The 17,866-nt window shown below is 39.4% G+C and overlaps 1 protein-coding gene across 1 annotated transcript; it reads right to left on the bottom strand.

The window, feature by feature from the left end:
* Positions 1-220: 220 nt before the first annotated feature.
* LOC125017788 (serine/threonine-protein kinase Nek5-like) lies at positions 221-16,091 on the bottom strand. The gene is made up of 24 exons (XM_047601277.1): positions 15,990-16,091; positions 15,032-15,160; positions 14,529-14,625; positions 14,357-14,454; positions 13,568-13,651; positions 12,658-12,728; positions 11,681-11,767; positions 10,633-10,687; positions 9,481-9,594; positions 8,346-8,432; positions 7,784-7,874; positions 6,776-6,888; positions 6,503-6,561; positions 5,972-6,142; positions 4,934-5,012; positions 4,253-4,360; positions 3,917-3,997; positions 3,391-3,480; positions 2,845-2,913; positions 2,665-2,760; positions 2,394-2,568; positions 2,129-2,239; positions 1,867-2,002; positions 221-1,325 (listed from the first exon to the last, which is right to left on the bottom strand). The coding sequence occupies exons 2-24, from the start codon at positions 15,152-15,154 to the stop codon at positions 1,031-1,033; spliced, it is 2,490 nt and encodes an 829-aa protein (XP_047457233.1). The 5' UTR covers positions 15,155-15,160; positions 15,990-16,091; the 3' UTR covers positions 221-1,030.
* Between the last annotated feature and the right edge of the window lie 1,775 nt (positions 16,092-17,866).

Raw genomic sequence — 17,866 nt, 5'->3', positions numbered from 1 at the left:
ATACATTGTTTGTTACTCACTAGAGAACTGGATGTGGATTGATATGCCACAGAAAATAGTTTCCTCCTGTTGCAATAATTTTACTGAAGTTACTGATCTTTTTAAAAAATAAACTTTATATATATTTGTACAGGGAGCCACAGAGAGCCGCAGATAAAGCTGAGAAGTCAGGGACTACTGAGTAACACAGTTGTTGGTTTTGGTCTTTTCATGTGGTTTGTTTGCAAAAAAAAAAATAAAAAAAATACAGATAACCACCGAATCAGCAGTTTGAGTCAGGGAAAACTGTACCACTCATAACACTCACACATACTTCAAGCTGTGGTCAGCTATGTTCAGATGAGAAGCTGAGTTGCTTCTCACAGCTGCTTCTTTCACTTTTTACTTGAACAAACACGTTCAACACCACAAGAGAGAGAGACGACTGAGCCTGTGCACATATTGTGTTCTTTAACTTTACATCTGTTCAACCAAGGCTTCGTGCAAATTTGTTCCGTGCACCTTTTAAGACCTTTTAAAGCACCTTAAAGGGGACAACTAGCGGGACAGTGAGTGTCACAGGTTGACAATATCTTTTAAACAAACAAAAGTTAGGTGCACTAATTCAGCATTTGTTTAAAATAACTGCTTCAACAATTTTACTGATTCTCACCAGATCAGAGTCTTGTATTCTTAAAAAGTTCCTGCCTGAGGAGGTAACGCTTTTCTAGTCCATGACTGACTAGGTCATTGTTTATTGTTGGGTTTAAACCCAAAAAAAACGTAATCAGTGTTTTGCTTATAGGTTGGAAATGTAAGGGGACTGGTGGACTGAGAATGCATTTGATATTTTAGCGTTGTAATCCTTATTCCAGGAAGTAGCCCGAGGACTAATTGTATCATATTGGTGCATATTTGCAGAGCCTGTGTCCCCAGTTCAAACTAAACACTAAACGCTGCTTCACAGCTTTCTACAGGGTACGTTTAATTTGGGAACCAGCTGTGAGAATTTAGACTTTAAGTTAGTAAGTTCTCAGGTCGTGTGCTGATTTCAGGTTGTGTTATCGTCTGTGTGGGACTCGCCTGAACACTGGGGCTGACTGTCACCTTCTTCACGCACAGAGGAAAACCCCTCGAGCAATGCTGCTGAGACTTCTTGTGAATCCTCAACTCCCGGTTGGACTCGTTGATTATCTTCAGCGTTCACTGTACCCCCATCCTCTTTCTCCTCCATGTCATCAGCCACCTGCATGTTTTCGTCTGAACTCGTGTCCTCCATGACAAACAGGTTCCTCATGGAGTCTGCCACTGCTTCTCTCAGTTCGTCCTCGGACTCTTCAAAGTTCCTGATGAGAAACAGGTAACAGGTAAGTAAACTGAAATTAAACTAGTTTTGGTCAGTCCGTCAACAGATGTCAATAAATTTACAAGTTCTACCACATGTTTTTTTATAGATCTTGATTTGATAAATATAACATCTCATCTTCTTCTACTGCTTAATCCTCACTATGGTCGGGGGGGGTTGCTGGAACCTATCCCAGCTGTCACTGGGCGAGAGGCAGGGAACAACCTGGACAGGTCGCCAGCCTATCACGGGGCTAAATATTTATATTGTATAATAATATTTTTATGTCTGGATATGTCTTACATAATAGGAATTTAACAGCAGAAAAAATGCACACTGATCTCTGTCTCCATAGAAGCAACATGCACAATCACGTTTTAATTTGTGTAAAAGTAAAGTGACTCATGCCAGCTGAGTAGCTGCTAACTAGTTGTTCTTGATAATTAACAAAAAAACGTTCCTTTAGCGTCATGGCTTCAAACAGGACAAAAGTAAATTATAAGAATTATATTCATAAGAAACAAAAGTGAAATTTGACGTACGTGTCGTCGTCATCTGACCTCGGCTCCAGCCGTCCTTCATCCATCTCCACATCAGAGTCCTCTTCCTCTTCTTCCTCTTTTTCCTCCCTCCTCTCTTCAATGACCTCCTCTGTTCTGTCCTGCTCTGGATCCAAATCTAAATACAGAGAGTAGGTTAATCAAACACTAGATCAGCAGAATTAATGTGACATCAGTCAGTCAGTCCTGAAGATAACTGAAGTTGACGGTGCTGCTGTCAGATGTGAGTGTGTGAGGCCTGAACCTGTGATCACTGAGTCCAGAGTTGATGAGGTGAGTTGTGCCTGAGCCAGAGCGTTGAGCAGCGTGTTGGGGGGGCCGTCCACCCAGTGCCTGCGACCTGCCTCTTCCTCACCTGAGGGGAGAGGGGACATTCACAGGACATCACATTAAGATGACGGGTTTTTTCCTACTCTAAGTGACAATTGTTTAATTTCATGTCAAAATTAAACTAAATTAGTCTACATTATAATTCAGATGAACATAACATTTTTGGCATGTGCATTCACCTTGTTCAGACTCGACTGCTGTGTTATAGACAGAGTTGACGTCCATGTTGGCGAGCGCGCCCAGCAGAGTTTGAGGAGCCCTGTGGCTCCACCCCCTCCTCACCTCCAACCAATCCCTGAGCTTCAACTCCTCCCCTTCTTGAAAGCTCAGAGTCCGATTCAGAGGGTCCACATCCTGTCCAGGATTTGAAAGAAAGAAAGAGAAGAAGTGACAGAGAGAAAAAGTGTGCAATCGGAAGAACTCCTCCTTCCTCCATCCTCCATCTCTCACCTTGTCCTCGTCTTCCCTTCCTCTATCCTCCGTCTCTCTTTGTGCATCTACTTTCGTCCCTTCATCATCTAACCGGATCTCAAACATGATTCCCTTCTGCAGAAAGAGGAAAAGAGCAGTAGACTCTTAGATAAACCCTTAAAACCAATTCTGTTTCATTAACTGTAGGTTTAATCTTACCTTATCTTTTTGCTTCCTCCTCTGGTCTCTGGTCTCCTCTCTGATCTGCTTCAGAGCTGCTTCCACATCCTGCAGTAGGAACCAAACACAGGAAACGTCACTGCTCATCTACACAATAAATACTTTATTCCCAAACATGTGTTGCCATTAGTTTTTTTCTGTGTAGCAGGCTACTTTACTCAGGTGTCGGATAGATTTTAAAGTTTTAAAAACTCTATAGGATTGACAAACTCTTGATAATAAGAGCCATACTTCCAAAAGCTGAGGTAGGCTCAGAAAGTATTTAGGTCAGAATCAGAACTGATTCTATTAAAACAACAAAAACTTTGTACAACAATCAGAAAACGATAAGTGACTGTGATCAACAATTTTGTTGAAACTGCACTTTGAAAACATTACAGTCAATATGATCAGTGTGTGACCTAGGCCTTTACAGTTTAATAGGTTAACTAAACAATAATTCAGCTGTGTTCATCAGCTTTAAACTACGTGTGCTCTGACTGAAGTTTACACAGATTTATAAACGTCAGCATGGACAGGGTTTACCTGTGCACGTGCAGCTTTATTTTCTGCAGGGGGAGCTGTGTCTCTGGGTTTCTCCACCACAAAGGTCTCATGTTTGTGCCGTGGCTGAGCCTGACACATGACAGACACAGTGGAAATATGCTGACTGGAAGTAGCAGTGGCCAAGAGTTCAATCTCGATGTTCTTTAAATATGAGTCTCTTTCGTCAACATTTAAATTCTGCTCCAGAGAAAGAAGTATATTTCAGAGATCTCTAGGTAAAAGTTTATCAGATGTGAAGGACTCAGCGTCAGAAAAGGACTGCACACAGGGCATATCAACAGACTTGTTTTCTGACTCTGACCTCAGATTCCAAATATCACACCTGAAAGTTTGTCTCTCCTGATCTCACCTTCTAAAAGTTACTAGGAACAAAACAATGAAGTTGTTCTACGCATATTTTTTAAAAATCTGAAATCAATAAGAGGGAGGACATTACATCGTGTTTAGGATCACTGGATTGAAGATGATATACTGAGTTATTATCCTATTATTATTAGTTGTGTACCTCTGCTTCAGCTCTCAGCCTCATCTGTCTCATCTCCTGGTGATACTGCTGCCTGATGAGATCCAGCTGGCGAATGTACTCCTGCACACACACAACAAACACACACACTCAAATTTACTTCTTTCTGACACGAGACAAAAAATCATTTCTACTTTCTTTATCCCTGCACAGATTTTCATTCAAAAGTATTTAGGTGGTAGTGTGTTTTTTTCTTATACTAATGAGATTTCATTGAATTTGATACTAAACACAGCAGAGAATATTCACAGCTCATGAATGTTGTTACTCTGCTCCCTACAACTCTATAATGTCTGTCGTGTCTCGTGTGCGTCCTACCTGCTGTCCCTCCTGTCTCCTATCTTGAGGTGTGTGTTCAGGTGGTCCCACTTCCTGCCCCTGACCGCCAGGCTTCCTGTGGCGCTCAGCTGTGTACGGACGCAGACCCTGAGAGTCCCAGAGGAAAAGGTTAAAGTGGCTGGAGGGTGGGGAAATTCTTTGCCACTCTGACCAACTACAGAAGCTGGCATTTCCATTTGAACTCATTTCTATGCTGTTTAACAAAGTGTAGACCAAAGTTTTCGCTGCAATCTGTTTATTTTAAAGGTTTACTTATTATTTCAGATCTAAAAATATAAATATTTTACGTAAAGTATAAATCTGCAATGTAAACTTATAAAAATACTTCTGGATCATGTAAGTAGGACTTTTACTTCTAATACAAGATGTTAACATCAAAGTGAAGCTTTAGACAAATACATCCGTCTGTACAGAAACAGTCACATTATATTTGTTATTAATGTTATTAATGTTTTTCCCTATATGACGTGTTTTGAATTTCCAGTTGTTACATATTATATTTCGAATGTCTTTGACTGTCTTTATATTTGCTGTTTCTGGAAAGTGTTTTGTTCAAATCAGCCGACACAAGAGCTACATAGGGAATGATTCTTTGAACATGCGGATGTTGAGTCTGTCAGCGTGTGCGTGTTAGCGTGGAGCTGCTGAGCTTCATCCCACCAGCTGCTTCTCTGCTCTCAGCTTGTACTGGTTGGCCTCCTGTCTCCTCTGCAGGTATTCGTTACGAGCTGCAGCCACGCTGACGGACACACGGAGAACAGGCGAGGAAGCACAAACACACTGTTAAGGTTACAGTCATTAGTTTCAAAAACAAACTAACATGAGCTGTGGCTTTACAGGAAAAATGAACCACTTTGAGGAAGGGATTTAGATGAGTAGAATGATACCACTCTCTACATTAGTGTCATCTGGGAAAAAAACTGACTTAAGCCAAACAAATCTAACCCTAACAGTAGGACTGTATATGTAACAATTATTGTTTAATATGACATTTCATTTCTTAACAGTTTGCTTTGTTTGGCATCTGTGTTTGCTGGCTTCTTTTCTTCTTTCACGCTTTGGGCCAATTTAGTGTTTCTCAATGTTCTAGTTATGATGTTGACAGGTTTGCGAGTCGGAACTTGGTGACCGTGTTGAAAACTGGAGGAAATGCAGTAACTGGCTCCACCCAAAGGTAACAAAATCCCCCACATAGATCTAAAACTTCTTTTTGTTCCCTAGTGTTTGTAAGAATTCAATGAATAAGATGTAACGTGTTAATTACTCAACTTTTCAGGTGTTTCAGCAAACATATTCTGTGTGCAATGAGAGGAGAATTATATGTCCCGAACTGCTGATGTGATCCTATCAATCAGTGTAAACATGCAGTGCAGGTAGCTGGAAGAGTAAAACACATTTAAATACACAGAACCTACAATGTTGTATGCAGAGCTGCGTGAAGCAGTTGATTATTGGTTAGTTAGTTAACAGAAAATGAAATGGCAGCTATTGTAATGTTCCTTTGTAGTCAATACAGATATGTGAGAAGTAATGCACTGACAAAGCGACTCTTCATCAGACTCAAAAGGTCATATGAAGATGTTCTTTGGGTTTGATGAGCTTTTGTATTTATAATTGATGCAGAAAATAACAAGTATTAGTTGCAGGTGTTGGCTGAGGTTACTCCTGTCAGAAAATATTTGGATGCTGGTGACTCACCACTGGTATGGTTGCACAGGAGGAGCAGCATAGTCTTCACATCTCTCCTGAGAAGCAGGAGGTGGAGGAGGAGGAGGAGGAGGAGGAGGAACGTCCTCCTTGTTCATCTGAAAGGCATCCAGCTGGGCGTGGTAGTGCTGGTAACGGTGGAGAGGCTGCTGACCATTAAACCTGGGTTTAACAGTACATGTTATACATGTAGGGTGTGGTTTTAGATAAAGGTCCACGTGTGCAGCTCGCTCAAATTTTATCAGGGCGATAATAGAATTTAATTTTATCTTCATTTAAATGTATGTAACAACTTGCACGTGAGGACAATTAGTATGGGAAGCTGGAAATGCCAAATTTTAAATCTTTTGTTTGTTTTACAGAAGAAAAATGCAAATGTCTATCTTCCCCACACCTCTGTATACCTGCCTCGTCTACTGAAGCCACTAAGCATGGTCAGGTTATTAGTGTGGTTAACTGAGTCATGTGGAGCAGAAAGTGTTTAATCTGTGTGAAGCTCATCTTCAGCAGTTTTGTACTCACCTTTGTTTCCCTGCAAAGTGTCTGTCTGCAGGTGGTTGTCCTGCTCTTTGATTCAGAGGCTGCAGTCATGAATATATTCAGTATCAGTACAACAGAAATACCAGAAGAAATTATTGATCCATGTGATAAAGACAGTGTTTTAAATATTTTGGAAAAGGGGGCAAAGGTGCAACTGTCATACATGGTCTTTATCTTTAATTTGTCTTTTGTTCTGTTCTTTCATTGCCGTTGCTCCTTCACATATTATTACTATTATTGTTTTATGGTGGTTACTTTGTTGTTGGCAGGTGTGTAGAGTCCGAGGGGGACTTTCCAGTCAGGTTTGGCAGGTAGTCTTTTGTCAGCGGCACCAGGCCTCCCCGCTCCTCTGGTCTTCTGTAACCTCCCTTGGAAACAAGAGAATGACAAAAAGTGCACATTCATCACCTATATATATCTTTAGTGTCACATTCTCTGTGGTTTGTCATAATACCATAATACAATTTCACTAAATTGTTCAGTAAAACTTTTTTCTCTCTCTTTTACCCACAATATTGTCTGCATTTTAGAGCCTCTCGGTTTGTATGAAATGAGGCTGAACATCTCGTTGCCCTTTTAAAAACTTAACATTACTTGCAAAACAAGTAATAGGGCCCGAAATGAAGGCTCAGACAAATGAGTTGTGTAACCATTATGAAGCTAGCAAGTGAAAACAGACACACCCTGAATAATGTAAGACAGACAACAGTAACGTTGAGCTCTGATGTTAGCAAAACACAATGTGTGCCAAGCCGTGGCGTGTTTACACTCGGTCCAATCAGGACTCAGCCCATGTTCCATGGGCACAGAACAATGTGGCCGAGGAGAATTTCCCTAAACTTTGTCAGATGTGTTCAAGGACAGTGGCTGCAGCTTTTGGTGCCAATAAACAACCACTAGGTGGAGCCACAATCCTCACGCGTAACAACAGGGGAAGAAGTTCAACTGTGGAGATAGATAGATAGATAGATAGATAGATAGATAGATAGATAGATAGATAGATAGATAGATAGATAGATAGATAGATAGATAGATAGATCTGATCTAGATAGAAGTGATCTTGAATCTTGAAGATAGATAATTTATATATTATATCTCAGAAGAACTAGTTCTGTTTATAATGCAAATGAGGCTCCCACGAAACATCAAATTAATGTAGTAGTTTAATTTGTGTAGAATTTTTTTTGAAGGTACTTGACGACCGGAAACTACTCATGACATTGTTTCTGAGCGCTTTGCACGGCCCTGTATTTGCAGCCCTACCTGGTGTATTTGCTGGCCTTGTTTTAGCAGGTTGTGGTGCTGCCGCTCTGTGTTGTTTCGGCACAGAGTGGTTAAACTCTTCCTGCATCAGCTGTACACAAAGACACGCAACACACACACTTTCATGTTGTGATATAGAAAACAATTTATTGGAATCAGCTCAATACGTGATTTTTAAAAGTAATTACAGCTGAATTTACAAAAAAATATATGAAATTATTTGAAATCTTTTGAAATCCTGAAAACTACAAATCTGTCTCATTAAAAAAACAAAACAAAACAAAATAAAAACTAACTAACTTTTATTTATATTGCTGGTACATCACGGTAGTATACTTAGGTATAAAGAGGTCGTCGTAGTTCTTGACTGTATTATAATATGAGTTATATTAACATCAAAACAACAAAATAGACAAGATGTTAAAGTATTCTTTAAAAATGATTTATGTAAATTCCTATAAGTGAAAATCTGTTTCTGTTGAATTATGAGTGTTTATTCTGAACATATCTTACTACCAAACATGAACAATAACTTTTCATCATGACCGGTCAGATTATTTACCTGAGGGTCCAGGTGTTTGCTGATGTGCTTCTCCAACAAAGGACGTCTGAGGACAGAGCTGACCGAGGGACGGTCCCTGGGGTTGACCTGAAAAACAGAGATCATGTGTTGTTGTTTTTTAATTATTCAATGGCAACATATAAATAACATGTGACTTTGTAGTTTATATGTTACACTCTAGTATCTAACTGCTGTGAGACATTGCATCACTATTTTCAACACATTAAAAGCAGCAGCAAACTCTCCCTTCAAAGGATGAAGCTGTGAACGTTCTGCATTGTGCAGATTTATAAACTGTTTCTCCTCATTTCCTGAAAACTGACAGAATATTTTCAAGAATGTGATATTAATGGTAATGAAAGTGTCATTAAGTTCCTGCTCATTATTGTTGAGTTTTAGATTTGAGGTAAGTGGAAGAAGTTCATTTAAATGATCTCCATTTCCATTTCCATCCTCATTTCACTTATTTTAAAATTCTGGTCTGCAGAGGAAATAATCAACAGTCTGCGTGCTGCAGCATTGACAATGGAAGCTCCAATATGTGCAGCTCAGGATAATTTCCTGAACAGCTGCTCAAACTATTCCTGACATTAGCTTTTATTGGAACTAATCCAAAATGCTCACAGAGTCAACAGGAAACCCAAAACTAAACCCAGTCTTTAGAGCCCCACTGTAGATAATGTTTGTGATTATCACAATTGGTCAAAACACGTTACTTCTTTTCTTTTAAAAAGCAATAAAAACTCTTTTTTGTTCAACAGTCTCTCTGACATGTTGACTCAATATAAATCCATCAGACCGTCTTATGGATCTAACATTTTGATGTTGTCGATGTTGATGATATAAGAGATTCTGCAACAGAACATGAACAGGCAGAAAACTGGTGTTTTTAATGTGCTGTATTGTATTTGCTAATCATGTGTTTTGACATGAAATGACACTATATCTCTGGAGACATTGAGAAACACATCATTTCATAACTTTAATTACTAAATCATACTAGTTTCACTAGTGACTAGTTGTGACTCACTCAAATTTGGGTTATTACACAATAAAGTTCAAGTGAATGATGTTCAAGTCCAGGTTCATGTTCATACCTGTTGTTTGTTAATATCCACACTCTGAGGACTCTCACCTTGAAGAGCTGCGTGACCAGCAGGCGAAGCTCGTAGGAGTAGCGGGTGGGTACTGGGTTGTAGCGGCCCCTGCATATTTTACCAACCAGCTGTCTCAGGCTGCTACCATCAAACTGCAGGTAGATATAGACTTCTGTCAGTCCACAGAAATAGGTACAGACAAAATATGATGATGACACCTTAGTGCAGGCATCTTCAATGTTTTTCAGGGAAAGGACAACAAATGATGGAGAGATTAAGTAGGGACCCCCGACCTACAATATGTCTTCTATATCAAACTCGGCCTAGTGCTGTTTATAACTATACGTTATCACCAACATTTACAGTCAATAATAAGATCAAATAATAATAATACCCAGGTTCCAATATCAATTTCTTGTTGACACATGTCCTGTATGACAGAATGAATGTTGACTGATACCTCCATTTATCTCTTTACTAAAACCTATTGGATTCATATTAATGTTTATTTAAAGAAATTTACATTTTGGGGAAAAGTTGTGGGGGGAATGAAAAAAACTATATAAAAGATGTGTAATCAACCAAAGATTTTGCGACCCCCCCTCCTGCAGACCATGGATCATCATTACTCAGAATGGAGACCACTAAGCAGCACGCTAAATCCAGCAGCTTGAAACTGACACAGCAGAGGAATGCACAGAACCCAGACAGGCAGTGCTGAATTTTTACTTAGAGTACATGAAACTGAAATATATTTAACACAATGAGGCCATCAATCGATATATTAAAGAACAGTGTCCATGGAAATGCATGAAACCTCTCCCCCATTGTAATACAAAGTATTTATTAGACTTAAAGAATGGTAAAACAAACAAACAGAATGAATTCTTTAATGCAGGGGTGTTACTTTAACTCAGGGGCGCCACTCAGCCCCGTATGTTTGACACCTCTGCTTTACTGGTAAATGTCTCAGCAAACCAAAGAAATACCTGAAATGCAAACTGAGGGAACTTATAAGCCGTCATGATAAAATCTCAATTGCACAAACAGTGATACTTGTGTGACTCCCATTCTGTGTAAAGAATTTTTAATGCATAACTGCATGAGCCACCTCATTAGCTTTAGCGTTAGGATTAGCACAGTGTTTGTGAAGCAGCTGCTGCTGCTGTGCAGGGTGTGGTGACTCTTACTGGATGCCTCAGGGTGCAGAGTTCATACAGGACGCACCCCAGTGACCAGATATCCCTGCAGAGAGGACACACACAGGTTTGCACCACGGAGGAAGGTCTTACATGCAACCTGACATTAATTTAGCCATGTTTAAAGTCATTGGCAGAAACCCTTATTTCCATTACATCAGCCATGAATGTTCCCCCATAAGAGATTGAGGGCGTGCACCAGCAAAGCCATCATAGAGCCTCACTTTCGGTGCATGTGAACTTGACATATTTCTTGTTGAAACAGGATGCAGAGGCAGGGTTTAACAGTATCCCGTCCCCCTGAGCTTGAAGGCGTAAACATCAGAAACAAAGCAAAGATGTTAAGAGCAGTGAAGTCTCCAATCAGAGCGCAGCGACTGGCAGAAAAAGTCTAGTAAAAGGTTCTTGGTTTTTTTTTTTTTTTTTTCTTGGCTGGAACTCAAGTATGTGTGTGCAGTATGTACTCCTCCATGCGAGGACTCATTTAAGGTTTAGACATTGAGAGTGGGGATTTTCAGACATTTTCAGATATTTATAAATAAATAAGGTTTGAGAGTTAAACTGTTTGAGAGTTTAGAATCAGATTTAGGTTAGGTGTAGGTTCTACCACTAAGTGTTTCAGCCCTGCAAACATGTCTTCATGACTATGGGAAAGAGGAAGCAACTCTAACCTCAGCTGAATCAAAACAAGGCTGGAGAAGACAGCAGAACAATGATCAGGTCACAGAGAAAGGGAGAGGAAGAGAATCACAGCCTTGAGATGTGCTTATGTATGTGTTTGTGCATGTTGTTTTTAAGATTAACTGCAGTCCTGTGACAGGATCATTACAAAAAAAATGCATTATTCATCTTATATCTCATCTCATTTTACGTCCCCACATGACTGATTTATATGCACAGCCAGGAATATCTGCTGAGTCTGTCAAGAGCAAAACATTTAAAAAAGCAGGTAACCTCCTCGCTGCACGTACAGGTATGTTATGGATCGTCCTCTAGACGCTTACATCTAACTGAATGACAGAGAGACAACCATACACACGTCTTGTTGTTGTACGGACGATTCTCACAGATCTCGGGGGAGAGGTAGTACGGCGTCCCAACACAAGTCCTGGCCAGCTCCATGGTGCTGCAAACATAACAAACTCAGCCAGGGTGCAGCATGTAAAGACAGTCAAACCTGGAATGAAATGTAAATACATCTTTCTATTTGTCGTTCTGTCATCTACGGATCAGAATTTGCTGGTTGAAGTTTTTAGCTCTAAAAGCACTTTGGTCGAGTTGAAACTTTAGTTAGATTAATAACTTGAATTACTATTAGAAACATTTCTCTCTTTCATGATACACTTGCTTAATTTATAGAAAACTTAATGTAATTTAAAGTGACTTGCAGTGCAACAGTTTGAAATCTAGTAATACTAATGGCTGCATATCGAAGTGTTTGATTGTAGCCAAATGCTTTTGTAGCACTGTGCAGTAAAAACACATGTACTAAAGGCTGACCTTGAATGTCTGATCATACCAATATAACTGTCATTGCACTGGTTTCATTTACACATTATCTGACATTGGTTAAAGATAACCTATGGCTACCTTAAAAAGAAACGAAAAGGGAAACCTGAACCCAATTTTCCCTGCTATAATTTTAGGAGACAATTTCTTCTGGGCCAGTGAATATTTAAACACACTATCGAGAATATTTCATACAATAAGTTTAAACTTTAACCTGCTGGTAGCACTTTAGCCATGAGCTAAAAGTCTTGCATAGTTAATGTGTTATTTGTAGGATCCACACACGCACGCACACACACACACACACACACACACACACGTTTTGTTCCACTCTTAGTTTGCACAGAGCAGCCAAAAGCTACAGACCGACCGCTATTTCCACATTCGTATGTTTACATGTCCAGGTCAGTGGTTTGTGGAATGATAATCAGATATCTGGACGTCTTCCATGTGCTGCTGAGCATTCAGTGACAGACAGCTGCACAAGTCAAGATGACACTGACTTACTTATTCAACATTCTTGCGATTCCAAAGTCCCCGAGCTTTGCTTTCATCCCTCCGTTGGTTAGGAAGATATTCTGGACCAGAGGGAGAGCGGGAATGAAAGCATGTCTGTGTTCAACCAGATAAACACTGACTAGGCATGCAATGTGTGTGTGCAGAAACAGATATGACTGATGAAAGACAGTGATGGCTGTGAACAGGGATGCAGTCTGTGGTCAGTTGTGAGGAGATATTTTGGGAGCTGGCACACAGCGAGGTCTTTGTTCGTGGCAAAGCTGACCTCAGGACAGTTCAGCCGCACAGTCCAGTGAACTCTGTCATGATAATACTTGTAAATGAAAAGCTTAACCTCGGGGTCTGTGGATTATGTTGTTTACCGTGTGTTTGTTCTGTGAGGAATGCAGGACAGTGTACAGTCTGTGGGTTACAAAGCTCAGTCAAAGTGATGATCCACTCAATTTAAGATCAAACGCTGCAGGCCTGAGAGGTGGCTGTGATCTGGCTGGATCTTTGACTTCTAAAATTTTTGCAAAACAGGATTCACGCAAGAAAAGCGCCTTGATACAGTTTTTATTATTATTGACACTATGTAAATAAAATTGAATTGAATTAAACTGAACTGCATTGAACTGAACTACTTTTATATTTTGAAAACTAGTTCAAATGCTTGCCAATTTTTATCTCACAGTTATTACATGGAATTACATAATTACCGAAGGCTTCCTGTTCCCCTCCATCTGTCAGTACGTTCATTCACAAAACTATTATAAAATAACACAGCTGCCAGCGTCATGTCATCAGAGCTGTAATGGGTGTTTGTGAATGCGTCATTGTCTCAGAATGAGGAGCTTGTTTTGACAGTGAATAAACTGTGTGTGTGTGGGTGTGTGTCTGTGTGAACTGGGTCGGATACCTGAGCCTTGATGTCTCTGTGGAGAATCTTCCTGTCATGGATGTGTTTGAGGCCGAGGCAGATCTGAACAAACCAGCCCACGATCTAAGGAACAGCTCAGCTTTACTCTTTTTAGTCATGTTTTCATTTTCATAGGCAGAAATGATTACTTCTTAATGGCCACATCAATAAAAAAAACACAGGGGTGTGTGTGCTTTTATTACTGAAGTTGTGAGAACATAAGCCACCCTGCAGTAGTCTGTATTTGTCATTCTATAGAGAGCTGACATTTCCTGGATCATTTTAGATAGTCATGCGTTGTAAAAATCTATGTGTTTTGAGGTGTAAATGAAAAACTTTGAACTTGTTTATTCTTGTCACTTTCACTTCACTTCCCGTGCACTTGACTGTCAGCGTGGTTTCTTTTACCGACATACACCACCACCAATTATTCAAACATGCTGAATGGACTGAAAAAAGACAGACGTGATCAAACTGGTGGCAATAGTGCAGGAAACAGTGCTACAAACTGGGGCCACAGATGCTTAACAACAACCTGACACCAGCAAATGGCTTACCCTCGGCTCGATGTGTCACTGCCTTTGCAAAGGGTTAGGTCAAGATTAAAGTTCTCAAGGAAATTTAAAAATTTGAAGCTCAATTCTTAGTCAACGTATGTGTAGACAAATTTAGTTTGGAACCATGGTAATGAAGACATGTCTACGCACCTAAGACATGTTGTTTATCTCTTTGGCTTAAAGTAAAAGTGAGAGTGATGTTTAGATCTTTCGATAGGTAAAACATAGGTACCTGTTCCTCAGTGAAGGGAAGTCCTCTCTGCATGTTGATCTTCTTCATCAGATCTCCTCCATCACAGTACTCCATCACTATATACAGGCTGCCATTCTCTATATAGATGTGTAGGAAACTTTAGACACAAACTCACAAAGTGCATGCTCTGCACAGTGGTTCACACACTCACCTTCAAATGACCTGATGAAAGAGACGATGTTTGGGTGTTTCATCTTGGAGAGCAGCGTCACCTCCTTCTTGGATGCTTCCTTTTCCCTCGCTGACATCTGAGCGACAAACAAACACACTCCTCAGCCAACAATTCAGCACTGAATGTGTATATCTTCACAACTTTGTGCTGGCTTCATATTTTATTTTACAGTTTTGTTCTGCCCAGAGACTACAAGTGAACAAGTAAAATATCTTGTTTGTTTTGTTATCAATCTATTAACAAGTGATTGAAACAAGTAAAGGTTACAAAAACAGTAATAAAAACAGTGAAGTAGGCTTTTTAAAAATAACTGAAACTGGTGAGAGACAACTGAGCAAAACAACACCACAGACAGAGAAAGAAGTTTAAATAAATACAGGGAAGCGAAAGCTTAAAAAAACAGAGATCATTTCTGTCCACTCGAGCATCAAAGATATGAGTCAACTTAGGCGATAAAAAAAAGCAGAGTTTCGCTGCTGTACCTTCCTGAGACTAATCTGTTTGACCACACACTGTCGGTCTCCACCTCCCCCTTTGTCTCTGACCAGGAAGGCCTTCCCAAACGCACCCTCTCCAATCTGACTGACAACCTCATAGTCGTTCATAACAGCCTGCAACAAGAAACACACAAAAAAAAATGTATTCGGAAATATGAGGAAGAAACATTTAAGCTGCTGTAAGAGAAACTAAATGAGCCATGTTCAGATAAGACATGATAAAACTTTATTAATCTCAAAGGATATTGTTGTGCCATGAGAGGATGTTTATTGAGCAGGTTACAGACATCAATATTTATACTGATGATTAAATTCCTAATCAGTTACCAAGAAAGTTAATTTTTGGTAGTTATTAAACTATGATGAGCAGCATGGTGGGTAAAAGAAAAAAAAAGGAGTCACACAACTTAAAAATTTGTTGTTGGCAAAGTCTTTTAAGAATAACAATATCCCTAAATAACAGAGTATGTCAAATGTTCTGATATGTGATAGATTTCATTTTTGCTTGCTGGGTACCGATTAAATATTTTTATATTTTAAATTGTATTCCCTTAACATGAAATATTGTTCACTGAGAATGCTTTATTATGAACACAGTGACCATCAGCAGATTAATTTATAATAAATTAGCTGCAGCTATTGTTAGCAAAAATTAAAAACATATATTCGTCATAGGAAAATAATAAAACTGAAGCTTAATATCAATAAATGCCCAATAATTAGTTGCAAACATGATGCTATCTGCTCTCACGTTCCAAATATTCCTCAGTAAGTTATTAAACCGTTTTTTCTCAATGACAAGTCCGGATGGAGCAGTCTGTTACCATGGAAACGAAAACACAGGCAGCTAGCTTTCAAGTTAGCATGCTAACATAAGTTCACCAACGATATGGAAAACACAGAGTTTTCCTCTCCTTAGTGCCAGATTAAAGTCTTCACTCACCTTTAGACGTTTAACAGAATTAGTAGAAACATACTGAAGCAAACGGAAACGATAGTATAGAGCCTCAAATGCCTCAAAGTACCAGTACAAGAGTTTTTTCAGTACGGCAAGTGTAAAGGCGAAGCTAACGGAATCCTGGGAGTTGTAGTTCTGAAACCCCCACCCCACCCACCCAGACAACTGTCTTTCTGTTTTAACTCGTTGGTATTGTTCCCAAAGTGTGGTGATTTCCTCGAAGGTGTATCAGGTATATCTCTGCCATCATGCAAATATAAAATGCCACAGTGCTGCCAGAGTCAAAGAAAGAGCTCTTTGTCCACACATTTAATGAAAGCAGTGATCTGTGGTTTTTTTGTCACACCCTTTATCCTGCTGTTGACAGAAAACGTCAATTTCAAAGTGAAAATCTGTCAGTTGAGCATTAAAAACAGCTCCAACATTTCAATCAACACGAGCAAACTGCTGCAATAAAACAAAGCCTCCTGTTAAAAAAATGTAAGCTATAAACGTCCCCACGAGGCAGCTTCACTTCTCTCTCAGTGTGACTTACAGCATCAAAAGGTAAAGCCGAATCAATCCACACTCTGCGCTCTGTGATGTCGGCGTCTCACCTTGTTAATTTGTTAAAAAATTATGATTTACTAATCTAACAGTTAAGTAATCAGTGATACAAGCTGTTGGCTGTTTATAAATCACCAAATAAACAAGAAAGGTAAGCACAATAAATGATTCCCTGTGCAGTACTTTTTGAACATGGCGAGCCTCTATGAAGTTGTGAGTTATGATGCCATGGTTGAGTTGGAGTTGCATACGAGCAAAAAAAAAACAAAAAAAAACAAAAAAAAACACTTTTGTGCCCCCCCCCCAATTCCCATTGAATCTGCTGCACTGGCTCAACAGCAAGTTTACGCCGTCCTAATGGCACTTTATTGAGATTTTCTGTGGCAAAATTTCAGCATCTCAGTCTTTGAAATTGGAAATAATTCATATTATATTTATTCATCACATTTAACAATATGGATTTCACCTAAAGAAAAAATGCTATGTTTTACTAGTGGAAGATACGGCTTAAATATTGCAATAAATCCTTAACCATACAGAACATTAAATGGTTGTGGTTTGGAAAATAACAATATTTCAGTTTCTATTTATCTGCATAATATTGTGAGTTTCTTTGGTTAATACGACAGATTCAGCTCTCACCATCCAGCTCAGAGACAACATGTTATACTCATCACATCATAACATGGAAAGGACTGTCTGTCTTTCACCTGTCCCGCCTGTAATCAGAGCTTAAGTCTTTATGGTGAGTGGAAAGTCACAGTCCTGCTTTAAATCCTCAGCGTGGCGGCAGAGGTTTGGTGCTTTTTTCTCACTCGCATATCATGTTGCCGTTGTCAGATTTAAGCCATCACACCCCAGAATGAAATGCCAGGCAGTCGCCGTGTTTGGAGTTATTCACGGTGTGGGTTGCTCTATCTGAGAAAGAGTCATGTAAACGTGATCTTCTGAAATTCTGCCACATGTATTTATGTTTAGACATTTGAAATTGGGGATAGGGTATCAATCATTAAAGTAAAGCAGCAACACAAACATGTAAGATACTTAGTTGCTCCTCAGATTTCATGGGATAGATGTACTGTATTTAAATCGCCGCTGTGGCAGTTCATCACATGTTTAACTGAATATAGTATAATATTTCACAATGTAATGTACAATAATGAAGTACCTCAGGTACTGAACTTGAGTAATTGTACTTGCATACATTTACTTATAATTCAGTGAAGTACATTTTGACTCAGGACAACACCACGGTTATTTAAAAAAATAAAAATAAAAAAAAATCATTGTCTTTTCTTTGATCTCCACAACTATAT

This window comes from Mugil cephalus, chromosome 12 (genome assembly GCF_022458985.1).
Source record: "Mugil cephalus isolate CIBA_MC_2020 chromosome 12, CIBA_Mcephalus_1.1, whole genome shotgun sequence".
Lineage (NCBI taxonomy): Eukaryota > Metazoa > Chordata > Actinopteri > Mugiliformes > Mugilidae > Mugil > Mugil cephalus.
Note: the sequence above shows the minus strand (reverse complement) of the source record. Positions and strands in the feature narration are given on the sequence as shown.